We start from the raw sequence: 15,597 nt of genomic DNA on the forward strand, positions 1-15,597 counted from the left end.
CCTCTCTTTCCCTACTGGATAGAAAGAGGAAGCAAGTTGCTTCTACCTCCTCTAGTCCTTCTCCTAGGAAGAGGCCATCGCTCCCTGCTGAAAAGGAGCTGGTTAGCACGCCTGTCCCTGTTGAGGTTGCTCCTCTAGCTGCAGTGGCTCCTAGGCCACCTCTGCCCATTACTTCCACTGTAATCCACCTTACCAAGGGGTATGGCTCCAGTGGGGTGCCTCTCTGGCCTCACATGGAACAGTTCCTGCTCCCTACTGCTGTCAATTCTATGGGAAATACCCCTCTTTCTGCTGTACTAGACGAAGCTCCTGGACGCGCCCTGCAGGTACCTTTTTTAATTCCCTCTATGTTTTACTGGTGTATTTTGTTCGTGCTGCTGACTGTTCCTCTTGCAGGTTTTGCAGGATGGCCTGTTCCAGTGTAGGGAGGTTGCCAGATTCATGGGAGAGGTGAACAACCTCAACGTCAACCTAGGGAAGGTGGAGGCAGATCTGGCGCTGGCTAGGAGGGAGAAGCTGGCTGCCTAGAAGAACCTAGCTGGGGAGAAGGCAGCTACCCAGAAGCAGCTGGATGCTGAGAGGAGGGTGGCAGAAGGGCGTTTGGAAGAGGCTCACAAGGAGGTGGAGCTGCTGAAGCACCTGCTCTTGGACTCTACATTGGTTTCCGCCTGGGAAACAAAGATCAAATGCATAAAGGAGTTTGAGGCGGGTGAACACTCCAACTGGGACCTTGCTGAAGAGGAACAACTGTTCAATGCTGCATATCCAATCAAGCCGGACATCAGCCTCATCAACGACTTGCTGGGTGGTGATGAGGAGAGACCAGTGCTAGGACTGAACAACCAACTGTCGTGTCGGTTGAGGAGGTTAGGGAGGATGCCCTTGTTGCTCAGAGAGGGGAAGGTCCATTTGGGGGAGAGAATATTGTGGAGCCCAACGCCCCTGTAGACGTTCCTGCTGATGCCGCCACGGATTTTGCTGCTGCTGCCTAGATTAGGCATTTAAATTTAAATTTTATATTGATGTTTTGTTGGGCACCCTGTATGGTGGCCCATTATAATCCAACTTTTGGTACCTGGTAGTTTTGGGCACCTTTTGGTTTTTGCCTCGTAGGAGGGGCAAAAATATTTATTTTTCAAATTCTCCCTGCTGATGGTGTTTATGAAAATTCTTGTTTTGTTCCTTCTGTTGTTTTGCTAGCAATTTTTGATTCTTTCTGTTTGTGTGCCGGCTTTGTACTTGTTGAGGTGTCTATGGTGGTTCAGAGAGCTTTCTGTCCATCAAGATACTCGAATCCCTCTGTTTCAACCATGCGCACATTGGGTACTTCCTGCAGGAGGAATAATTTGCTAGTTCCTGTTCATCAGTTAGCCTACTAGGACATTGCCTTAATATTCAACTTACCATATTCATATTCAATCCAAAAACAATGATAAACCTAAAAGTTGAAGCAATTTCATAAATCCAAAATAATTTGGGGAGCACAACGTGTGTTCCTTCCAGAGTTTTACAACAACTTAAAAGAAAACAGAGTTTTATTTTGGCCTTTTGAAATACTAAGTACGCTGCTTCCACATTTTGCTCCTTGTGACACCTGTGAAGTTGACACCAAGGGAAAATAAGAAAAAGGGTTTTGACTCAAAGGATTTAAAAGATCGTTGTAAGTTGTCATTTCCTTAGTAGTACCTACTGAATTCAGGAGACTAAACACGTGCGTACTGAACGAAAGACCTTACCTGGTGACTTGGACCTCAAAGGGAATAACTGCCTCGGCCCCATATACCAGACTGAATGGTGTTTGACCTGTTGCCACTTTAGGGGTAGTTCTATCAGACCACAACATGAAGGGGAGCTTATCTGCCCAGTTGGCACCTATGTCCTCCAGCCTTGTTTTCAGGTTGTTCATGACTATCTTGTTGCTTGATTCTGCCTGACCGTTGGACTTCATATTCCTATGAGTGGACTTAAACGGCTTGATATTCCACCTGGCGCAGTAGTCTTCTATCCTGTTGGGTACGAATCGTGACCCGTTGTCACATATGATTTCTGAGGGGATGCCATATCTGCTGACTATGTTCCTCTTGATGAAAGATATCACATGCTTCTCCAGGATCTGAGGGAAAGCTTCTGCCTCTATCCATTTAGAGAAGTAGTCCGTCATTAGCAGCATGTATGTCCTGTTTCCAGAAGCACGGGGTAATGGTCCTAAAATGTCCATTCCCCATTTCATAAAAGGCCAAGGCGAGATGATCGGATGCATATGTTCTGCTGGTTGGTGGCTAATAGAAGCGTGCCTTTGGCATTCTTTGCATTTCTTGACGTAATCTATGGCGTCCTTCCTCATGGTAGGCCAGAAGTAACCCTGCCTTAGTGTCTTGTTGGACAGGCTCCTACCCTGTGTGTGATTTCCACAATCACCACTGTGGATATCACACATTACTGCCTGTGCCTCCTGTATGCTCAAGCACCTCAGATAGGGTCCTGCCAAGGACTTCCTAAATACCTCATTTTGAAGCTCCTTGTGTCTTTCTGGTCAGGTGGTAATACCTCATCACGTAGCCAACTAATGTAAGGCTTGTGCCAATCATCAATCTCTTCCTGGGGTGTGGCAGTGTACAGTATCCCTGCTTCGAATGTCCACTGGGTGGTTTCAGCCTTACTGGCGTTCTGCTTTTTATTCTAATGTATGGTAGGTTTCATGACATGTCTGATTGGTATAGTACCCACTGCCACTAGAGTGAAGGCTGCTCCTAGGGTGGCTAGAGCATCCGCTTCAACATTCTGATCCCTTGGTATCTGCTGGATGTTAAAGGAGGCAAAGCGGAGTTTGAGCTCCTTCGCTACTTCCAGGTAGTCTATCATTTTAGGATCCCTGGCCGTGTATATGTTATTCACATGGTTTACGATCAGTTGGGAGTCGCTATACACCTCGATGCGGCTGATTTGTAATTCTAAGGCTAATTGGAGCCCTAAGATTAGGGCCTCATATTCAGCCTCTTTATTCGTTGCTTTGAACTGGCATCGTACTGCCAGTATTATCTGTTCCCCCTGAGGGGATTGCGGGACCAGCCCTACCCCTGCTCCCTTCGTATTGGATGCCCCATCAACATGTAACTCCCATACCTGCTCCGCTTTAGCCTCACTTAGGGTCAAGATTTCACTGTCAGCTTGTTCTTGAAGGGTGGGACTAAAGTCTGACACAAAGTCAGCTAGGGCTTGGGACTTTATGGCTGTTCGGGGTTCAAATTTCAGGTCATACCTACTTAGGTGGACAGTCCACTTAACCATTCTCCCTGACAGTTCGGGTTTCCTCATTATGGTTCTCAGGAGTTAGTTGGTCACGACTAAAATTGTATGTGACTCAAAATAGGGACGCAATTTGTACGAAGCAGTAACAAGTTCTAAAACGAGTTTTTTTAGAGATGTGTACCTGGTCTCTGCAGGTAACAAAAACTTGCTTTTATTGTATACTGGTTTCCGCATACTTTCGTGCTCTCGTACCAGTACAACACTTACAGACGCCTTTGTCACTGATAGATACAAGTACAGTGGTTCTCCCTGTTCTGGCTTGGAGAGAAGAGTAGGGGTGCTGAGGTACTGCTTGAGCTCCCTAAACGCCTTTTCATGCTCTTGCGTCCACCCAAACTTCTGTCTCTTCCTCAGGATGTCATAGAACAATCGACACTTATCTGACGACCTTGATATGAACCGGTTTAGGTCTGTTACCCATCCTTTGAGCCTTTGTACGTCCTTTTGCTTCTGAGGAGATTCTAACTGAAGTACTCCTTTGATTTGCTCTGTGTTGGCCTCTATCTCTCTTTGCGTCACCATGTACCCCAGGAATTTCCCAGAGGAGACTCCAAAAGTGCATTTTAGGGGGTTCAGCGTCATATGGTATTTTTTCTGAGCATCGAGAAGGTATTCTCCAGGTGGGACATGTGTTATTCTGATTTCTTTGATTTGACTACCATATCATCAATGTAGACTTCAATTATTCTCTCTATCTCCTCCATGAACATTCTGTTTATCAGGCGCTGATTGGTGGAACCAGCATTCTTGAGGCCAAAGGGCATCACGTTGTTGCAGTACAAGCCTCTGTCAGATCTGAAGGTTGTTTTCTCCTGATCCTTAGGGTCCATTTTTATTTAGTTGTAGCCACTCCAGGCGTCAAAGAAGGTAAGTAGCGCATGTTCTGCTGTAGCGTCTACCATGGAATCAATGTGCGGAAGGGGGAACGTGTCTTTTGGGCAAGCTTTGTTAAGGTTCTGTGAAATTGACACATACTCTCCACTTTTTGTTCTTCTTGGGTATAACCACAACATTTGAGAGCCATTCTCGGTAGTTAACTTCCATGATCTTGCCTGCTGCCAGGACGTTGTGTACCTCCTGGTTTATCACTTCGTTCCTTTCAGAAGCAAATTTTCGCCTTTTCTGCTGGACTGGAGGAAAGCTGGGGTCTACATTTAACCGGTGTGTAATTACACTTAGATTTATGCCAATCATGTCACTATGGGACCAGGTGAAACAATCCATGTTAGTACGCAGAAATTCAATTATCTGCTCACGGATGTTACCTACACAATCAGCTCCCACCAGCACTGTTCTTGCTCGAAATTGTGGGTCCAGGTTTACTTCGTCGAGTTCCTCCTGGGGAGGTGCGATATACTCCCTCTGGACGCATAGTTTCTGTAATTGCTATGCTGGACCAGCTGCAGTGGGTTTCAGAGCATTCTTGTAGCAATCCCGAGATACATTTTGATCTCCCCGTATCTCTTGTACCCCCCAGGTTGTAGGGAACTTCAGGCTCTGATGGTACGTTGATGGTAATGCTTTCATTTCGTGGATCCAAGGCCTGCCAAGTATCACTTTATAAGTTGACAGACCATCAATGACCAAGTACAGTACTTGTTTGTTCATACCCCCTGCAAAGGTAGGTATCACTATTTCTCCAAGGGATTGTTTAGTTTTTCCGCTGAAGCCTACCAAGGGTACTGCCTTGTGCACCAGGTCTTTCTTGCTGAACCCCATGTTCTTCAAGGATTCAAGCATTATCTGATTCACAGAACTTCCTATATCAACCAATATCATTTTAACAAGGAAATTCCCTATACAAAGGGTAATGATCAAGGCGTCATGGTGGTGTTCTACCTCATCAGGTACATCTGCGTCGTCAAATGAGATTGCTGGTAGATCTTGTCTGCTGACCCTGAGGGAGAACTCTAGCTTATCTCCTTTAGTCTCGGTTACATGGCGCTTTGCTGCTGAATAACTGAGACCACATATCTCCGACCCCCCTGTGATGACGCTCACGACCTTTGAGTAAGGTAAAGGTGGGAATGGTTGGGCCTGGTCAGCAGTATTGACCTTTCCAGATTTCGCCCCCTTGGGGAGCAGGTGATCCAAGCATCCATCACCGTAGAGGTGCTTCACTTCCTTTCGTAGTACTATACAATCTTCTGTATTGTGGCCAATATCGTTGTGGTATTCACACATTTTGCTGGCATCGCTTCTGTCGTTCTCCCTCGGGGTAGGCTTCTTGGGCCACGTGGCCCTCTGCCTTAGCTCCTTGATTGACTTCATTACCCCATCAAGTCCAGTGGTGAACCCATACTCGCTGAGCTTAGGTGGAGCCTCGGTGCCCTCTGTTTCTCCTGAGACTTTTTTCACAGTGTTCTTGCTGTAGGGTTTGGCTCTTTCATTCTTTTTCTCTATTGCGATTTTTCTGCTGGACGACTCTGTTCCATATAAGTCCCATCTATCCTCATCCTCCTCTAGGCGATAAGTAACCTCTGCCATTTGCTTGACTTCCTTAAAGGTGGCACATGGATGCTTGGTGAGATCCTTGTACAAGTCAGAGTTGTGATGCAGTGCCCTTCTGAAGGCGTCGACTGCCGTTGTAGGGTCGCACCTAGGGATAAATATTTTTTCTACATTGAATCTGGCTAGATAATCCCTGGTGGACTCCTCGAACCTCTGGACGATCCTGTATAGATTACTGGATAATATTTCTGGCTTGTGACTGCTTGCGAACTGCTGATTGAAAACGTTCACTAACCCTGCGAAGCTGGAAATAGATTTGTTGGGAAGGTTAACGAACCACTGGAGTGCGGCTCCTGACAAGGTGGAACCAAATCCTTTGCACATACATGCCTCCTTCTCAGGCCCTGTTGTTGCAACCACCATCATTTTCTGTTTGTACTGGTTGATGTGCTCCAGCGGATCCTCTGTTCCATCATATAGCGTCATTCTTGGTGTGGTGAACCCCTCTGGCATGCTGACAAGGGCAATGCTACCCACGAAGGAGGAATCCACATAGCACTCCGGGGTTGCTGCCTCCATGAGACGTGGTAACCCTAGAACCTTGCTGAGTAGGGACCTGATATCCTGCAACTGTTGTTCTACATGGCTTCCTACCCCCATACCCTGGTTTTAGGGTACTGAGTAGATCCCATATGGACTTGGTGTTCCTCCTGGCATATAATGAGGTACCATGTAGCTTCCAGGTAATGGTGTTGAGTTCACAATAGGCCTGAACTGATTGCCTGGGGTATACGGCAAATAGGAGCATATCCCGTGGTATCCGTTTCTTGTTGACTGTTCCTCTGGGTTGCTCCCTGGTACCACTGGCGTACTGTTGGTTGTTGATATGGGATCTGGTGTCAATGCTCCTAATCCCACAGGATTGAGTACCATGGGGTACGTTTGTGGCATCCTTGGTGGTGGTGGAACCCCTGGTGGTTGGATCGTACCTTGGGTGGCCACCGTTCCTGCTGGTTATGCTTGCTCGAGTGGCGTGGTTACCACTGGTGGCAGCGTATCCATATTCAGCCTGGTTACTAGATTTTGTGGCTGTAGCCTCCCTGAGTACTCTATGGCATTCCCCTGGCCGAGTGTCGACCTTGCCATCTGGTGGGTCGTTCCCAGGGGTGACACTACATCTATCTTCTCCTGCAAGGACTGGTTGTCCCTTTGTCACCATGTCACCGCCTATTGCAAGGATGTCATCCCTTGGAGAAACTGTTGTACCGAATCTGGTTGTCATGCTTCTGGGAAACGGGCTCCTATCAGGTGTCCTGGTGATCCTGGGCACTGCGGACTTCCATTATTATTAGGCTTTGGAACATGATTAATAACTCGTGATTTTCCAGCCTTCCCTGCTCCTTAATCTGTGATTTTGGGGGGAGTAAGGAGGCTTTGCTGATACTTGGGACTGAGCCTAGCCTGCGGTCACTCTATGGTAGGGACCGCCGTTGTTGGGACACCGGAGGTTACTGGCGTCGCCCCTACTACTGGAGTTTGCACTGATGTACTCATCGGATCTGATACGTTCTGATTGTATCTTGACATGACCAACTATAGAGATGTTAGGATACTTAGAAAAGAGGTATTATAACCAAGATTTAACCACAATGCCCCACGGTGGGTGCCAAACTGTTTTGGTAAGATTTTACTGACTAGAGATTTGTGAGTCAATTTGGCTATTCCAATTAAATACGATATTAAGGACTTAAGTAGATCGGTAATAAGAACATAGCGAGAACGAAAGTAATCAACTAGTACGAAAGAAAGTCAAATGAAAAAGAAAGAGAGACAAGTGACACAAGCAAAATGGTGACGCGGGAAACCCACAATGTGGGAAAAACCTTCGGAGAAATGGTATCCTACCAATGATCCACTAGTAGTAATAGTATCCGAGGGTGAACCTACCTGGAACGATCAGGAGGTACAGCAGTGATCTCCAAACGACTAAGTATAATTGAGATAAACGATGTATTAATTTCTAAGTGTGTAGATGATATTATTTGTTTCAGGTGGCGAAGGATATTTCTTCGAGTGGAGCCAATGATGAATGCCTTGAATCTGATGTTTGTTGCTCTTTTATAGCGCTTCTTTGAGTCGTTGCACATGCTCCCTACATATGCTCAACCATACGCTCCACTTCCTATGAAATAGGAAGTGGTTGCTGACTTTGTCAAAGCTTCTGCTGATCGCTGTAATGTTCCTGCTGACCATTTCAACGTTCTTGCTGGCTGTTTGTTATTTAATTCAAACGTGGCCTTTAGATCACTTGAATGTCTAGGTTCATCCCCCCTTGTTCTTCCTTGCGTCTAGCAGCCTGCTGCCCTGGTTAGTGATCCGTGTGCCTTTACTTTATCCAATTGCGAGTTGCCACGTCATGATGAAAATGAAAGGGTATTTTTACCCATACAGTTGTTTTAGTGCAAGAGTTGATAAAACGGTTTAAATGCATGAATGCGCATCCAAAAAGTTGAACCTAACATGTGAAAGTTTCCTAAGTCGGTTTGTTTATCAAAGTATAAAGAATATGATGTCGAGTTGCATTTTGATTGATTTGCATGTGAAAACGAAAATTAAACATCCATTTACCAAATTCGGAGAATGATGCTTAACACGATCCATTTATTTGGAAAGGTGTTTTTAAAGGATAAAGTGTAAAAACGCAAGCTTGTCAATCTGATCCGTCAAGTCTTCGAATTAACCGTAATCGGGATCATCCTAGACAAGTGCCAAAATGAGTCAAAATAGTGCCAGGTAGCCCATTGGGGCGCGAGCCCATTGGCGAGACAACAAGGCATGTCCAGGTTTGAAATATGAAAACAGACGGCCTCTTGGGGCGCGAGTTAGACGACGACCCAAGGGGCATCTCCTGGTTGTTAAAAAGGTTGTTTGAAACCGTATTTGTGATAAAATTATTTGCTTGACTCAGAATAATTACTATTACCTTAGTACTATTCGTTGTTGGATTTGCAAGTTTGAAAAGTATACTTTACAAGTAATAATGTAAAATGTTTGTGCTTAACCGTTTTATCACCGTACTCGAATTAAATCGACATGGTATTTATTATAACCAAGGGTCACATATGATATGGTGAAGATAAGGATTAAAATAAAATGAAATAAAAGCGAAAGGAAAATGTTTGATTTGAACTAATTATGTTAAGTTCATTTATTTGTAATTAGTCAGTATATCATCGTGGTCTAATTAAACCGATATGGTATAAAGGACCAAGGATGATTATGAATTATGACCAATATGTTTGCAAATGTAAAAAAATGAGAAAAATGGTAAAGTAAAAGAAAAAGGTGTTAAAATACCCATTAATTTGTAATTAACCAATAATATCATCGAGTCACGGAATAAACCGTCATGGTATATGGAACCAAGGAGGATTTCGGTAATGGTCAAAATATTTGTCATAAAAATGAGATAAAATGGTAAAAACCGTAATAGAAAAGAAGTAAAAATAAAATAAAGTGTTGAAGGAAGATGAACTCAATCACGTTTGAGTATGACCCGAGAAGCCACAAGAGGCGCAAGCCTCTTTGCATAGCAAAGAGCTTTTGTCTCAGGCCAAAACTAGGTTTTGGATCATCTAACCTATATTTGAATTGTGTTATGCATTGTTCATGCTTATAAACACATAAAAACAGTAAAAATGTGAAATAAGTGAGTTTTTTACACCCTCAAACTTACGTGTATTGATGTTTGCGAGGTAGACGACTTTAGAGACGGTTTTCTCGTTGTGACTACTCGTGATGAAAGAAGTTTAAAAGAGTGCCTTAAAAAAGTATTGTGTTTTGAAAATGAGTTGAAAATATGTTGTTGAAAAACATGTTGATTGATGTTAAGTTGGTCGAATGGGTCGGTCGAATGCACGGTGACGATAGAAAACAAATTCTGTAAGGCTTGTATTTTCGATTGGTAGGTCAAAAACACGTGTCGATTTTTTGACTTAGGAAGTGGAGTCTAGAAGTTTAAGGGAGATGTGAAGAGGCAGACTCTCACATGAAGATTATGGTGTGTGAAGGTGGGTATTTATAGAGAAATTTGGGGTGGTAGGTCGGTTGAATTTGCTTAGAGGCTAAGTAGGAAGCCTAAAGAGGCGCGCGCCCCCTACTATGCAATGACTGCCCTTTTCAATTTGGACGTGGCCTTTGCTCTATCCATTGTTTGGTTGGTTTTATTTGTGGTAATCAAATAAGAGGTCGTGTAACAATATGGATATCTAATAATATGATTTTGGGTGTTACTTGGGGTAGGTATTTTGACTCGGGTTAGATCCGTGTTGAGTTGGGATTTGAATTTTGAGTCGCTTTTTGGCCCGTTGTCGGTTTTGACTCTAATTAGGGCCATTTTAATGAAAATGGCATGATAAAACCATTCATGGCATTATTTTTGACATTCGAGACTCGGGTTGACTCAGATTGACTTGAGTTGCGGGTTACTGAGTCGGTTTTGGGTCCGAAGACGGTTTTAATTCTAAATAGTGTTATTTTAATGCAAATGAAGTTATAAAACCATTTTTGAAATCATTTTTCATATTCGAGTAATGCATTAAACAATCTCATGTATATCAAAGCCACGCACGTTGATGAGTGTCTTTTATATGATGTTTTACACCCTATTTTACACGCATTTCAGAGCTCAATTATGTAGTTTAAAGCTACTATTTGCCCCATTTCGTCTACTTTTGTATTTTTATGTAATATTGCAGATTTATGCGGAAATGAGTAGATATTGAGCTAAATCTGTCCCCGAGTATCTTGCATTGCATCTGTCATGAAGTATTTACTCAAGGAACGAGCTTGGTGCGCATTTCGAGGCCTGAAAGATAATTTTATGAAGATTTTGAAGCGGACTATCAGCTAAAGCAGTCGATCGACTGGCCTTCATGGCCGATCGACCAACGCACGACTTCCAGGAGCTACTGTACACTGCAGTCCAGTCGATCGACCGGTCACAGTGGTCGATCGACCACACCGCTAATCTGCGTGAATTAAGAGATCAAGAATTAAGAAGCCCGTTGTGTATTAGGTTTAGGAAAGAGTGTTACGTTATATTCCTATATAACGTAACCTGACACTTTTCAGTAGAAATGAAGTCTTTCATCAGAAAACTTTAGGGAAATATTAGGGTTTGCATTTAAGTTTAATTATTCAATACAATCGGATTATTGCTTTACTTCCTTTCGTACTTTTGGTTTCCTCCTACACTCGGTATTCTTCTGCTTTTATTTCAGTTTTATTACTCTACTTGTTCATAGATATAGAATTGCTAGATTAGTTTCCCGAAGCCAAAATTATCGTTTTATGTTATTTGTTTGTTTAATTATTTCGATCATGAATTCAGCAGTTTTATTCCTTAATCTTATTGTTATTTTCGTCGTAATCATGAGTAGCTAAATACCCTGTGCTAGGATGTAGGAAATCTGTAGAAGTAGGCGGCATTAGAATAGTAGACCCGAATCGCGCCTTGGTCGATCGACTGGCCTACCTGGTCGATCGACCGGCCACGTGAGATCACCTTCATTTTAATTAATTAAATTGTTATGTTTGACGAATCGAGTGCACGCGACTAGTTAAATGCCTAAGATTTGACCGACCCAATAAAGATCGAAAGATAGGGAAGGGAGATAGCCTACCTAATTAAGACGACTAAATTAATAAGATCGAGAGATGAGTTAATTTAGCCTTTTTAGTCACTTTTCAGGACGAAAGTTAGTATTAGTGATATTAGGGACCTGTAGCGAGATCGAAAGATGCTACCTGTAAGAATGGACCGAGAGGACTTCTTATTTTCCCGTCTCACGTGTTTGTTTTAGACCTACCTAGTTTACTTCCGCCGAAGATAGAGTGAACCGACCATTTTAGCACCCTTTTAATACTTGTTTTCATCCGTTTATTTAGTTTACTTTTCTTTTATTGCCTTTAGTATAGACCAACTCAAATCAAAACCCCCACACTTGTTACTTTAAAGACTAAAATCAGACAACTATTGATTGCATCGCCTCCCTGTGGTTCGAACGTGTTACCGCTAGCTTCATTTAGTTTTAATAGGTATTATAAATAAAATCTTTGGTGCACACAACGACAGGCATCAAAATTTGGCGTCGTTGTCGGGGACGCAATTGTTTAAAATTTTTAGTTGTTTCTATTTTTAGTCTTTCTATTAGTTTAAGGGACATATGTTCCTTAAACTATTCTCATATTCTACTTGTAGTTTCTTCTTATGCGCAGGTCACAAGGTGGTGAATTACTACCGTTCAATCCTGAGATTGAGAAGACTTTGCGTGAGTTAAGACGATCATCTAGAGTATTGCCGACAGAGGAAGAGCTGAGTACTCTGTGTAGTTACTACGAGAACACTTCATTTGAGGAGGATCCACCTTCATCTCCTGTTTCTACTTCATCAACTGAGACCGTCACATCTCCAGACATGGCTGAAGAAGCAAGCATAGCCAGATCACTCGAGCCGAAAATGAGAATCTCTATAAGGGATTCGCATTACCAGGGACGGATAGAAAATTCGAGCTGAAACCGTCCTATATCAACTTGATTGAGAGAAACCAATTCGGGGGAGCTGCAAATGAAGATGCAGCCAAACATATGGAGAATTTCATTGATTATTGCTGTTCCATAGCCCCACCAACCGGTGTGACCCAGGACCAGGTGAAGGAGACCATGTTCATATTCTCTCTTCGTGATGCTGCAAGGGAGTGGTACAGAGACCTGTATCGAGCTGCTAACGGGATCACTGATTAGAAGTCGCTAACCCTGGCATTCTACAAGAAATATTTCTCTGCCTCGAAGACAAATGCCATTAGAGCTCAGATCACGAGCTTTAAACAGGGTCTGGATGAGAATTTTCATGAGGCATGGGTCCATTTCAAGAAGCTATTGCGAACTATTCCGCACCATGGGTTTGAGAAGTGGAGTTTATGCAATCAATTTTATAATGGGCTCTATGACGATTAGAGGGCTATGTTTGATGCGGCAGCAAATGGTAGATTCCAGGAGAATGTTGGAGAGACTAAGGGGTGGAAAATTATCGATGATTTGGCCACCCACAAAGCTGAGTATGGAAATTCCAGGGGAAACCAAAGGAGAAGTGTTGAATCCCCTTCTGTAGCCGCATTAGAAGCTCTCACGGCGAGATTTGATAAGTACGAGTTGGGAGGAGCTTCAAAAGGAGGGATCTATCATGTGAATGTTGTTTCAGACGGTCCTTTCGTCTGCAAGAGATGTGGAGGAGAAGGACATGTTTCAGACAACTATCCTAATCCCTATGAGTCTTGTGCTGCCTTTCAACATTATAGGCAGACAAATACTTATTTTAAGCCGAATGTCCATCCGAACTTGAGGTGGAGTAGCCAAAATGTCCTAAATCCGACTCCACCTCCACAGCAGCAGCATCAGAATTATGTGCCCCCTCATAAGCAACAGCAGCCATATCAAAAGCCTACGTATGTTCCACAACAGCAGCAGCAGTCCCAAGGCTCCGAATTTACCGAATTGAAAAATTTGTCGCTAAAAGAGTCTCAAGCTAGAGAGGCTGGGATGAAAATGTTAGAGAGCCAAATTGCTCAATTGGCTAGCAAGAGTGCAACTCGAGCTCCGGGGCATTTACCGTCGCAGACGGATCAAAAGGAGACCCTTAATGCTATTACTTTGAGGAGTGGGTCCACCCTTGAGGGGCCCGCTATGGTCGAGGATGTCACTGAAAAAGATGAGGCGGAACCAAGTAAGAAGAAGGCAGTGACGAATAATAGCAAGAAAAAGATGATCAGCAGGTATGTCAGTCGATCGACTGACATACCCAGTCGATCGACCAGTCCGCGAAAAGATACTGCTACTGTTCCTGTAAACATCAATCGATCGACTGACATTAATGGTCGATCGACTGACGACGCTGCTGAGGGTGAGTCTTTTCGTCCTCCAATGCCAAATAACTTGAGGGACCACTTGTTTCGGGGTACGACTACTCCGAAAGTATTGAGGCAAGACCCAAATGTCGATGGGTCAGTTTCGGTTCCGAAGTACCACCCGATGATGATTAATGGTTCATTTTTTAGACGGTCTGAAGAAGGGTCAAGCTTCAACAAGGAGAAGATAGTGGATTTTCAGCCTAAGTCCGCCGATGCCGGCATGAGAGACCTAGAGGAGAGGGCTAAGTTGCTTCTTTCAGCCCCCTATCCGGAAATATTGGTGCCGACGAAGGAACAGGTATCGTTTAATAAATTTGAAAATGTTATTCGTAGCTTAAACGTACAAGTTCCTTTTCTTGAGTTAGTTAATCAAGTGCCTTCTTACATGAAATTTATGAAGCAGCTGTTGTCTAAAAAGAAGTCACTTGAAACTGTGCATTCTGTCGCACTAACTGAGGAGTCATGTTCTTATCTGACCCACACTGCACCTCATAAGCTAGAAGACCTAGGTAGCTTTTCAGTCCCATGTAGTATTGGCACCTTTTCTATTGAGAAGGCCTTGTGTGACCTAGGAGCCAGTATTAGTGTCATGCCCTTGTGTCTTGCTAGGAAGTTGAAATTGACTAGGTTTGCAGTCACCAACATGACAGTACAGATGGCTGACCAATCTGCGGTACAGCCTATAGGAGTCTTAGAGGACATTCCTGTGCAAATAGGAAAGTTCTTTTTCCTTGTTAACTTCGTTGTACTAGATATGCCCGAGGATGCCCATATTTCTATCATTTTGGGTAGACCATTTCTGCACACTTCTGGTGCAATTATAGATGTTCGCTCAGGGACTTTGACCTTCAAAGTAGGGAAGCATTCCATTTTCTTTGCCCAGACAGCTAAGAAGAAAGACCCCATGTGGCCAGTCACTTGTAATACGGTTTCTGAAAAGAAATCCTATTTTATGCTTCCTGACTTGCCTATCTCTATGCCTGTTTCTGCTATAACACCTCCGCCCCAGGTTGGGCGCAAATTGGAGGAAGATTCTTCTGTTCTAGATGTTGCAGGAGCTGGTTTGTGGAAGGAAGAGCCGCAAGTTGCTCCAGCTGTGAAGGAGCCAATCGTGCAAAGAGGCGGCCTAGGATGTCTTAGCTATGGCACTGATGAGGAGCCCAATGAGGAGCCAATCAAAGTGACGGAGTCCGATTTGGATTCTGATGAGTCAGAAGAGGTCATTGATTGGGAAGATGTTGAGGCTGTCGGTCCATTGAGTTCTGCGGATGTTGGAGTTGAGAAGAGTACAGCTGAGAAGATGAGCACTGTAGAGGCTACCTCTTGTAGCCAGAATCCGAGCAAGTGGGCCATTCCGTGGCCATTCTTGATCAACTATTAGATGATTAAGGCTTTTTCAAACAACATTTTATTGCTTTTTAAGACTATTTATTGTTTTTTTGTGTGCGCAAAACTTCGCAATTTTTATAAGTTGCTTATGATTTTATGTGCTTTAGACTATTGCTTTGGGTTTTGTGCAATTTTGGGCGCGTTATTGTGTGTATTTGCAGGTTCGTAGACCTTGATCGCACAATTTATTGAGCTAATTGAAGAAATCAGAAAGTTACAGCAGGTTTTTCAGTCGATCGACTGGCCTGTGTGGTTGACCGACTGAGCTGCGATTTCCAGGAGCTTCTGTTCCTGTTCACTCTGGTCGATCGACTGAGTGATGTGGTCGATCGACCACCCTGCGCTGCTGTACCTTATTTTCGATCATTCCCCTGCTGTGTTTGGTCGATTTGCGGAGTTGAGGGAGTCTTTTCTCCACTTTATTCTGCGACTCATTTCTATTTTCTTCCGTTTATTTATTTTACACATACTTTTGCGTTTC

General features: G+C 43.7%; 1 protein-coding gene across 1 annotated transcript; it reads right to left on the reverse strand.

Annotated features, from left to right (window-relative positions):
- Window positions 1–4,695: 4,695 nt before the first annotated feature.
- On the reverse strand, window positions 4,696–6,246 carry LOC141632726 (uncharacterized). Its single transcript, XM_074445243.1, has one exon. The coding sequence runs from the start codon at window positions 6,244–6,246 to the stop codon at window positions 4,696–4,698; it is 1,551 nt and encodes a 516-aa protein (XP_074301344.1).
- Window positions 6,247–15,597: the final 9,351 nt, after the last annotated feature.

The sequence above is a fragment of the Silene latifolia genome, chromosome Y (assembly GCF_048544455.1).
Source record: "Silene latifolia isolate original U9 population chromosome Y, ASM4854445v1, whole genome shotgun sequence".
Classification (NCBI taxonomy): domain Eukaryota; kingdom Viridiplantae; phylum Streptophyta; class Magnoliopsida; order Caryophyllales; family Caryophyllaceae; genus Silene; species Silene latifolia.